Source organism: Malaya genurostris, chromosome 2 (genome assembly GCF_030247185.1).
Source record: "Malaya genurostris strain Urasoe2022 chromosome 2, Malgen_1.1, whole genome shotgun sequence".
Taxonomy (NCBI): domain Eukaryota; kingdom Metazoa; phylum Arthropoda; class Insecta; order Diptera; family Culicidae; genus Malaya; species Malaya genurostris.
In genome coordinates, this window is record NC_080571.1 from 106,202,205 (window position 1) to 106,213,374 (window position 11,170).

The following is an 11,170-nucleotide window of genomic DNA, read 5'->3' on the forward strand; positions in this document are numbered from 1 at the left end:
ATTTCATTAGTAAAATGATTGAAATCATGAACAATAACACATTTTCCATAAAAAATTTCATGATATCAAGCATTTTGCTCATGAAATTTCACTAGAAGACATGATTCATGATTAAAAAAGTACGGGTGTGTAATGTCAGAGACATAACTGGATGTCGTGAATACGAATAAAACGGATACTCTTTCTTTATACTTCCGAATATCAATCAATTACACCTAAACTAAAGTACAGATTAGTTACATTAAACATTCTGACATACAATTAAATATTACGAAATAACCAGTATAGTTCTTTATGATAAAATAATGGTGGTTCTGAAAAAACCTTTCATAAAGGCGCTCGTGATGGAGAGTGACGAGTTGAGTTATAACGTTTTCGTTTTTGAACCTCCACGCGGGTGACTCTGACTCCGAGTAAAACAAATACGTGTTACGCGCCCTAAACAACAACTCATAGAAAATAGAAAAAAAATTGGAATGGATGGAATGGGCCGTATAATTTCGCATAAATCTTTCGGTATACCGGAAAATTTCGCATAAATCTTTCGGTATACAATTATGGTTCTAAATAGCAACATACAGAATTTTAATGCCTATTATTTCATTTTGGATTTGAGTATTTCAGTGAAAGAAACTATCAAAAAGCAATACGAAATTAATTTCTGGCAATCAGAAGGGCAAAATTATGTAATCCTCTAAGATATTGAACACTGTTTGGATAAAAACGATATTAAACAATGCAATTTTGCACTGAGAAAATTGCACAAAGCTAATCGAATCATCCCAGATTGACACTACACTGATGGTTTTAATTACCGATTTGCAAAGAAGCAATCATTTTAGTTCTCAAGATAACATTTGGAACCATTAGAAGGGCTGGCGACTGCTGCTCCCGACGATCGAAGTCCATAGTAATTGGTTTGTTCTTACTGCTGTTGGTGGGAGAACCTCACCTCGACATCCAGTTCCATCTGAAGCACTAGAAGAAATGAGCGATTTTTAATCAATGTTTATCTTTTATACTCGTCCAGTAGATAATCGGAACTGATATGTGATTGACAACTTCAAAACCGTCGTCCGGGTGCGAAAAAGGCAAGTAAGCGAGATGAGTTTTCCTCATTATTTCCAAAAGTTTGAGAAAACGTCGTTGTTCAATTATTTATGGTTAATTTATGGGTTAAGTACATCAAGAGATATTCGCGATAAAGTTCTGCCCATTCTTGTACAGGGCAAATCCTGAAAAGGCGTCCCTAGTAAAGTAAGTCGTATTCACGACAAGATCATGGTACCGGCAACAGATTTGAAAGTGCCCATACATTGCAATATGTGCGATTGGTAGGGAACATAATCACCTATCTTGGGACAAATCTCACCAAAATCATAAATGGTTTATTTATATGAATCGATTTTAAATTTTTAAAGTCATATTTTAGTGTAGGGTTCGATAAAGTTTTTTTAAGCATATTTTTCGAAAACTTGACTGATTTTGTGAAAATCACTAGTACAACACTTTTTTGTGGGACTTGTCGTTTTTCCACTATAACTATTTGAAAAAAAAAAATTCTAAAAAGGTTTGACCCTTTTTAAAATACAGCCTTGATCAATTTTGGAAAAAACGAAGTATGCAAAGTTGTTTTTTTTTTGACAAAGTCTACATGTCCAGAACGTTTCATTTGAATCTGACAGGGGAACTGCCAACATTTGTTCGAGTTGGCGCGTCGTAGGCTATGCTAGATTACATCCGAACAAACTAGCATGAGAAGGGTATTATCACACCACTAGGTGGATTAAAGTTTGTTTGGTTTTGGTAACCTCTTCTGTTTCCGGGAGCTTGTTCTTCATAATCGCTCAGATATTTTTCTTATGCGCAAAGTTATGGCGAGTTTGGCAGCATGTGCTTCTGAATACATTCTTCTTTATATATTCGGTCATTGATGGAGCCAGTGGTTTATTTTGGTGAATTTGTCGAACCCCACAGATCGCCTTTCACACCAAGTATTTCCTATTATCTTTCTCCCGGAACTCACAAAGTCCGGGCAGGAGATCTACAGTCTGTTACATAAGAACATGGTCGCTGTTGTGAGAAAATGAAAAGGTTCAACTCGTAATTATTGTTTCATTAGATCAAAAACTTACATGCAAGTCACATTACATTAATAGTCAGTCCGATCCCCTTCAGCGTTAATAATGGCTTGACACATTCGAGTCATACTTTGAGCGAGATTTTGCGCGTATTCTTCTGAAAACGACCTCCAAATATGGTTAATTCGACGAACAAGCTGGTCGGTTCTTCCCAAGCTTCATCTTCATTAGAGCCCAAACGTTCTCAATCGGATTGGCATCGGGCGACTGAGAAGGCCAATCCAAGGTCACCATGGCCCATTCAGAACGTTTTTGCACATGTTTTTCAGTCAACATCGGTTTATGCAAAATACTTCGAAATTTCAAATTATTTGCGATCAAATGTCTGCGAAAAGTTCCGTACGATATATTTAAACATTTTTTGATCAGTTTTAAGCACCTTCTTGCAAAGTTCGGATTCTTAGAAAAAAACAGGTCACAAATAACATTTTCGTCTTTTCCAACAATACACCGACAGAACCGTTATTTGGAAAGTCGTTGACATTTTCCACCTTTTTAAAACGATTCACCCACTTACTCACAAACTGTTTCGACTTTAGCATGTTTTTCGACGCGGCAGCTTGGGTAATTTTGGGACCTTTCGGGTGCGTCGAAGCGCGAAGCGTACGCGGTACTCATTTTGGCAAAATGATGAGGTCACCTGATTTATTTTCGCATTGCATGAAGGACACTACTGCCCTCTGTGTTAAAAAAAATAATCACATCATTCCACTTTACCGATCGCGAGTAATCGTGGCCACGCTCTTATGTAAAAGACTGTACTTGGCGTCCGCTTTTATACACGTCTCGATGTCCATTACGATGCATTTCGGCTACACAAACCACAGTAAAGCTTCCTTCCTTAGCATGAAAACATGAAGGCCGATTGTCGATTTCCAAATGTTAATCTGTTGGACTGAAATAGATTCAGCATAGTACAAAATCTCGCACAAGTAAACATTACACTCTAAACAGAAAGTTATAGTCACCGTTAGTGTTGAGAAAAGATCAAAATTACAAAAATCGCGACTGTAATTTTTCACATGTGATTTTTAGACAAACAATCATCAGTAAGAAAATTCACTGCAGAAAAGTTCAGTACTGATTTTTTGACAACGCGGTTCTTATTGAAACTGATTTCGCATGGTAAAAAATCATTAACTTGTACTGTAAAACGTTGATGTAATACACAAAAATAAGATTAATAAACAGATATATATATATATATATATATATATATATATATATATATATATATATATATATATATATATATATATATATATATATATATATATATATATATATATATATATATATATATATATATATATAAATATATATGGTAAAAAATCAGGTGTGAGAAGTTCACTAACGAACATTCTACTCGATGATATTCCAGAAAAAAGAACAGAAGATTTTTGGGAAATCAGTTTTCATAGCCGTTGTATCTCAACCCTTTGCAGAATACATGTTGAATAAATTCGCCTATGAACAAAAACTGAACCTTTCTGAAAATGTGGAGGTTTTGATTTTGATAAGTGGATCAATAGTGGTGATGTGTTTGAAACTTATTCGGCACTAGATCATTAATAAAAGCAGTAAGTGCTGTGATTAATAATAGTTTCAATGATAATAAAAATAATAATAAAAACAATCACAGAGTATGTTATGCAGCTTATTAGAAAATATGAACCATGCCCAATTAGCTTGAATAACGTACGCAGAAGTAACAGGAGCGCAGACTACCGCTATCCCATTTCAAACGTGCCATTCATGTTCGTGACTTGCTGACAATGATGCACTCCTGTTACTTCTCAAATTCATGCTACATACCGTTTTATTCAGTTTAATCTAAATAGTACAGTGTAATCAGCCAGCTAAAATTAAAACAGTCTTTCGTCGTTATACTCACTGTTTGGAATGTGGCAAAAGTTTTGCATGTTCATATTAATCGCCTTACGAGCATTGAAAGTGTCGCAACTTTGCTCAATAATTTTATAAAAACCTAAGCAAATAATTTCAAAGTTAGTAAATCTTATGCAAAATTTACCGTAGAATGGATTGATGATAATTAGAAGATCCGCAAAATTCACTAGCATGCCCGTTTTGCTCTGATTTTTCTTTATATTTTTACTTTACTTCGAAAACTAACTGTGAAACTCTGAAAAAATGAATTCGAGTAATCAGAAGGTACTCCAGACATGTGCATAAAGTCGATAAATGGATTGTTTGTAATAAAATCGGCCTCAAAGAACCGTATTCTGTTTTACCCCAAGTCATCTTCTTCCATGAATTTAAGGAACTAAAATTTTTACTGATCGGTATTTGGACCAATTATGGTTAAACAAGACAGTACTATGTTTCGCATATAACTTCAAAAAATAGTTAACGATCGCATGAATCGTGCTACATCGTTCTACCCCAATTTTCCCACAAACATAATTTTATGTTCGATTCAGATTGACAAATCCGAAGCAGATTCAATATGACCTATCAATATTGGTACATAGAAAACTTCAATGAACCAAATACACATAATGGAAATGACGGTACTAGCCCGTTTAACCCCCTTTATCCCAATTTATTTTATAAGTTGTATCTCTGGGTGAACTTTCTGTCGCATTCCAATAGGAGGCTAATTGCGGTTAATTAAAATCGATTGATATTACGAAGAAAGACTTAAAAATAAGATTACAAATAGATTCAATGACCGCACGAGTATTGTTATACCGTTTTACCCCAATTTAGTTCATCAGTCTTATTTCTGGTTCAAAAAGAACCAAAGAAAGGTCACCCAGTGATACAATTTCTAAAATAAAGAGTTAAAAAAGGGTCGAACGGAATAGTACTTTTATTCCTTTTATGTATATTTGCATCACTGCAGTTTTCTACGTAATATGGAGTTCGTATTGGATCTGCTTATGGATCGTAGATCAATGTATATCAAAAGACTCAGTTAAAAAAAAAATTGGGGTAAAACGGTATAACAAGATTCGTGCGGTCATTGAATCAATTTGTACTTTACTTTTTAGGGCTATCTCCGTAATATCAATCGATATTAATCAACTACCATCAGCATCCTTTAGGTATGTGAAAGAAAGTTCGATCAGAAATACGACTTTTGAAATAAATTTAGGTAAAACAGGATAAACAGGCTACTGCTGTCACTCCCATTGTATTTATTTGGATCGCAGATGTTTTGTACGTAATATGAACCAATATTGATAGATCGCATTAGATTTGCTTTTGGATTGCAGATCATATTTAAACTCAATATTGTAACTTGAAAAGAAATAGGGTAAAACGGTACCACGAGTTTGCTGCTGTCATTAAAACTATGTGCAATCAATTTGTTAGACTTTTTTACATCAGAAACACTCTATTCGCTCTTCTGCAAGTTCTTCGGTTTCATGTTATATAATTAAGCTTGAATACAATGCAGTATAAAAAGGGATTTTGGAGTAAAAAGATCATGATAGCGTTTCGTGCGGTCGTTCTAAATACATGTAATCGATTTACCTGACCATTTTACACCAACAAAGTGCAACAGCTGACCGTATCATGCCTCCAAAAAATTGTCGGGTTTTTTTTCCATTTTTCTCCACTGTGCATTGGTGATAAATTACATAGTGGTTCGACATTCCCCACAAGCAATGTTCATTTTGTAGCCCAGTAGACAGAAGACCAAATGTCAGGCAATAAATATTTCTAAAGTGTAAATAATATCCACACACACACAATGATTTTAAAGATATCTACTTGCTTAGTTTTACCCAAAAATTTTGGAAAATCATTGTAGCTGTGAAAATACAAAAAACTTTTGGAGTCTAAAAAATTACTTGATTGTCGCAGATACCACAAAATCTTTCTGATCGGTTCGACTGCTAATGAAACAAAATACGATGGCAGAAATTTCGTATAGATCGATGTCAGATAGTGACCGATAGGACTTATGGCCAGTGGTGGTAAAGCATCGATTCCGAACACGCAAAACGTGTTCGTTCCAAACCAAAAAGCGAACCACCATCGCGAGTATAAATTTGCCGATACCATCGTTCGAGCAAGTATCGCCGAACCAAGAAGCGATGCTGATGGTGAAAGAACCGATGCTTTAGTTTGTGAGCCTATCGTTACTAGTATGTTCATGAACATCCGATTCGAGTACTATAGGCTGTTGCTTCGGTTCGGATGAACCGAACTTTGTCAGCTGCAGCTGGACGTTTCAGTGTTTGGGTAGCTTAGCAGAGTATGGTATTTTTGTACATTTCCAGCGAGCGTAGGGTGGCTCAATATGATAAATTAAAAATGTTTTAACATTTGCAAATTCGATATTGAATAAATTGGTGAGTCAATACCAATTCAAATTAAGTAATTTTGGTCATTTCCAACGAGCGTAGGGTGCCGGTATATGGGAAATATATTTTTTTTGACTAATCTCATTTCGATGTTCTATTGATTAGGTAATAAATAGCAGTTCGAAAAAATAATATTTTACATTTTTATCGAGCGTAGGGTGGTGCAATATGAAAATTTGCATATATTTAGACTTTTGCACATTTCATGTTCCATTTAATAGTGAATCAAGAGCAATAAATCTTGATAATTTTGGACATTTTCGACGAGCGTAGGGTGGTGCTATTCGGAATATTTTAATTTTTTTAACTAATGTCGATTCAATGTCCTATTAATCGGTGAATCAATAGCAGTTCCAATAGGATTTCCAATTTACAGCGAGCGTAGTGTGGTCCTATTTGAAAAATGTTAGTATTTGAGTTTGTAGATCCGATGCTTTATTGATTGGAGAATGAATTAAATTCGAATAGGATAATTTTTGACATTTTCAGTGGGCGTAGAGTGGCCTAATATAAAAATATGGGAATATTTTACCTGTTGCTAATTCAATGTTTAATTGATAGCAATTGGAATATTAGAATTTTAAGCATTTTGTTCGGTGGTAAGGCAGTTTTATATGAGAAATTGTGAACTATAGAACATCAGATTTAAATACGCTCGTTGAAAATACCGGAAATTACTCAATTTTCTCTGCTATTGACTCACTAGTTTATTAAACATCAAATTTGCAAGAGTAAAAAAATCCCTTTTCATATTGAGCCACTCTTCGATTGCTGAGATGTTCCAAAATATTCAATTCTTATTGTTATAGATTCTATAACCAAAACCCTAAAATTTGCAAAAGATCCAAAACTTACTATTTTCCATATCGAGCCACCCTACGCACACTGATAATGTCCAAAATAGTACCATTTGAATTGCCATTGATCGATTTATCAATCGAACAAAACATTATTTTTTGTGCTGATCACGTGTGCATTGATAATTTCAAAACCAGGATGCGAGAAATGAAATCAACAAACCATCGATCGAACGCAGTTTACTCGGCCCTCGCCGATGGTCCGCCAACCGAACGGTTCGAATCAGATTGCTTCGCCGAACACCGAGCACAGAACACCTTCGCACTAACCGAGGGAATAGTTTTCGAACCTATCGCATGCTTAGGCTCGGTGAACATTTTTGAGTAAATTTGCAGAAACATCGGCGTTCGGTTCGCAATTTACCACCACTGCTTATGGCTCGAGATTCCCTACTTTTTCTTACCCATGCAATAAATTGTGATACACAAAAGAAAGTGTTGCATTTTTTTTTTCGAGTATAGTCCTCAGTAGAATGAAACATTAATGTTTTAATTTTCAGTCAAAGGTTGATGAGAAAGACGAGGAGGCTGTTTGCGATTTGGTGGAATTTGCTTTGGCCATGCGTCAAAAGCTTCAGGAGGTCAACAAGGATGCATTCAACACTTTTCAACTGCGCGTTGGAATCTGCAGTGGCCCATTGGTAAGTGGGGTTATTGGTGCCCGCAAACCGGTCTATGATATATGGGGAAATACCGTGAATGTGGCATCGAGGATGGATTCCACCGGTGAGAATTGGAAGGTACAAGTGCCGGACTACACGGCAACACTGCTCCAAAGCAAAGGATACACATGTGTGGTAGGTAACCAAGATAACCGGTTGACCACTTAATCTTAGAACTATTCTCCGTCATTTAGCCACGAGGTGAAGTCAACGTCAAGGGAAAGGGACTTATGCTGACCTACTGGGTATTGGGCATGAATGTCTCCGCGAGTCAATTAACTTCTCCTGCTCTGGTACCGGCTGGCGTACCGCAAGCGCAAACGCCTTCCCTGCAGCGGCAAATATCTCAGCACAGTTCTCTGGCCGCCGTTGTGTTCGGCATGATGCAGGCTTCCAAGAGAAGCAATCTCAACACAACCCGTAAGTATCGCTACCAGCTTTCAATCCCATTCCAGAGACAGCTAAAAATCTCAGATGTTTGATGTCACTGTGATGCTTCCAAATATGCTCGAAGGAAGATCTTGGCGTTGTTCGATGTTCTCTCGCTTGAGTTCAGTGTTTTCATGCAAATGCCACTCGCTTAGATTATCTGATATTTTTAGCTGTTGTCGTACTGTCCTGGTCGTTTTCTAAAACAATCTTTTCGCCTATTGTTGTCGAAACACGCACGACCAAACAAAAACAATACACGATGAAATAAATGTGCAGACAAGTGCGGCTGGAGTCGTGCTAAAAACTTGACTATCCATAAAATGCGTCTGGTTGCACCGTATGTATAAGCTTCGATTGCTTTTGTTATGCTGAAGCTCGAAACCTGCCATCAAGAATAAAAAAAATACCGAGTGACGTTACTAACCTCGTAATTCCTTCGCAGTGTGTCCTTCTCTGTCGTCTAAACGTAACCTCATCCACAGGGTAGCAAGTTGAGTTTGAGATCTGTTGTTGTTTCCAGCGTAACTTCTTTGGTCAAACACAACCTCCACTCATAACGGCATGTTTCATCAGTTCAATCCTGCTATGAACGATTTTTTTCCATTTCATCACCTGTTCCCGTGTCAATCGAACACTAATCGATATTGCGTTTTTTTCCGGATCGTAGCAACCGCAACGCCATCACCGAGATCCCGGTTCGGGCGACGGGGAAGCACATTCAGCTCGGTCAGATTGAGTCAGAAAGTGCAGTCTAACAATCCGGTACGAAGAAATACGACTCGAGTGCGGGTGAGGAGCTACACCATGAGAAAGGTATTTTAGGGTATTGTTCAATGATTCTGATACCACATCAATACCTTTTTTCAGCCAAACATCCCCCGATCCCCAACGGTACAGTTTCCCCCTAGCGAAGTAGAAGCGGACGCGGCCAATAATGTGATACCGTCCTTCCGGCAGCTGCATCAGAATGTGAAAGAGGAACAGACTGGCGTGTAGAAGGAAGATCGTTTTTCCCCACCCCCAAACAAGAATCTGAAGAACTTGTCCAGGGTTTCTAGTTATAGGAAATAGTAGCCAAACGGTATGTTCTAGTCATTAGAATGAAGCACAAGTAAAGCACTTTGAGCACATTTATAGCATGCGCCATAATTTAAACCAAGCCATAAATGGGTCCAATCAAGAAAGAACTGTATGAGGGAAAAAAGCTAGGAACGAAATGTTTTAGCATGATGTGATGATTGTTGGTAGTTTATATAGGCAAACCAAATCGAAGAAATAAAACATATTTAAATGCAACAATTCCGTGGAAACAAAAACTATATATAAGAATGGTTGTTGAGGTAACCTTTGAATTGGCATCAGTAAAGCGTAGATAAAACAATTCGTTTTGTTTCACGGAAAAAGTGTTGATTTTAACTGAGCAGCATTAACTGATCAATTCTACCGACAAGACACCTAAATGTGATTCTCGATGTGTACATTTTTAATTTAAAGAAATAAAATTAACGTCCTTATACAATATAAAAAAAAAACTACATGGAATAATTGTTACACCAAAGGCAATGAAATATATTAGTCATTATACTACTGGAGTGAATAACTAAATTCGTGTTGAAATTTGAGAAATCCATGTAACAAAAAAAATCACCCTCCACGAAACCATATCTGGATAACCTTCTACTTTGCTAATGTTTTCGCGTTTTGGCTTCGACTCATCCGAACATTAGCAGTTCAAAGTGAACTGCCATTGTCATCTAGCAGTTCAATTTATTCCTCTGAGCAGATGCAAAGCTTACTCTTTTCTATTCACGCCTCACACGATTAGCTCTTGGTTCCATTGGGTTACCTAGAGTTGCTTTTATTTTCACAGTCTTTTTCAAGGCTACATGAATTGATAATCTACATTTTTTTAAATTTTTGTATGCATTGATTCGACTGGTGGTCGAAATTTCAATTGATAACGAGCTGTGTCTAACAAATTACTATTGGTTTCCTCTAAAAAAGTCGACAGTTTCGTATACAGTGCGAGAGATTCCTATAAGCGCATGGTAAATTTTCAATAGAATGCACTAAATAATAGCAAAATATAGAGATGAAGTATCCATATCGCTAGATATTTGCATAATATATCATTTTACCCTGTCAGTAGATCTTTTCTGTCTAAAAGTTTGGTATGTTGAAATAAAACACGTTTTGGACATGGAATTCCTTATAAGCGATATTTTATTGATTATTATAAAGTTAGTCAGCATCAAAATAATTTCTTTCGATATTTGGTTGGTTTTCTTCCCATTTTTCAGAATTGTTTCATAATATCGTTTCGGCATTGAATCAGTGAGGGTCTGTCTGTCTGCATAATTTTTAATGGAATATTTCGTCACACCTCCCTTACGGTTACCTCAAAATTGCAAGCCGTTCCGTCCTACTCCGCGGTATACTCATCTGGCAAGGATACCCCAAAGATTCTAAATCGGATTCCGGTCATTCCCCTGACCAACCAAAAAGCGGGATACCTTGTTCCAAAAACCAATGGATTTATTTGTTTATTTATTTCGTCAAGCAAATGTAGACTAAAGATAAATGGTTTACAATGTTTACTTAGATACTACGCATTATTTCTACGACTAAGCTGGAATTTCATTTCATTTTTGGACATACCAAGGTCAAGATGTTCGCACTATTGATTGTAGTGGTGCATTATTCGATTGATTGGGCTATATTTTGCATAATTTGTTCTAGTG

General features: G+C 36.5%; 1 protein-coding gene across 5 annotated transcripts in view; it reads left to right on the top strand.

The window, feature by feature from the left end:
- LOC131433080 (adenylyl cyclase 78C) overlaps positions 1–10,016 on the top strand; it is a 243,579-nt gene extending 233,563 nt beyond the window's left edge. For 4 of the 5 annotated variants that reach the window (XM_058599840.1, XM_058599841.1, XM_058599842.1 and 1 more), the window contains 4 exons: positions 7,836–8,132; positions 8,192–8,417; positions 9,097–9,242; positions 9,297–10,016. In XM_058599840.1, the coding sequence (XP_058455823.1) occupies positions 7,836–8,132; positions 8,192–8,417; positions 9,097–9,242; positions 9,297–9,425 (798 nt within the window). In that variant the 3' untranslated portion in view covers positions 9,426–10,016. Of the gene's footprint in view, positions 1–7,835; positions 8,133–8,191; positions 8,418–8,705; positions 8,767–9,096; positions 9,243–9,296 lie in introns of all 5 variants that reach the window. The other variant, XR_009230019.1, reaches the window with a different exon arrangement.
- Positions 10,017–11,170: the final 1,154 nt, after the last annotated feature.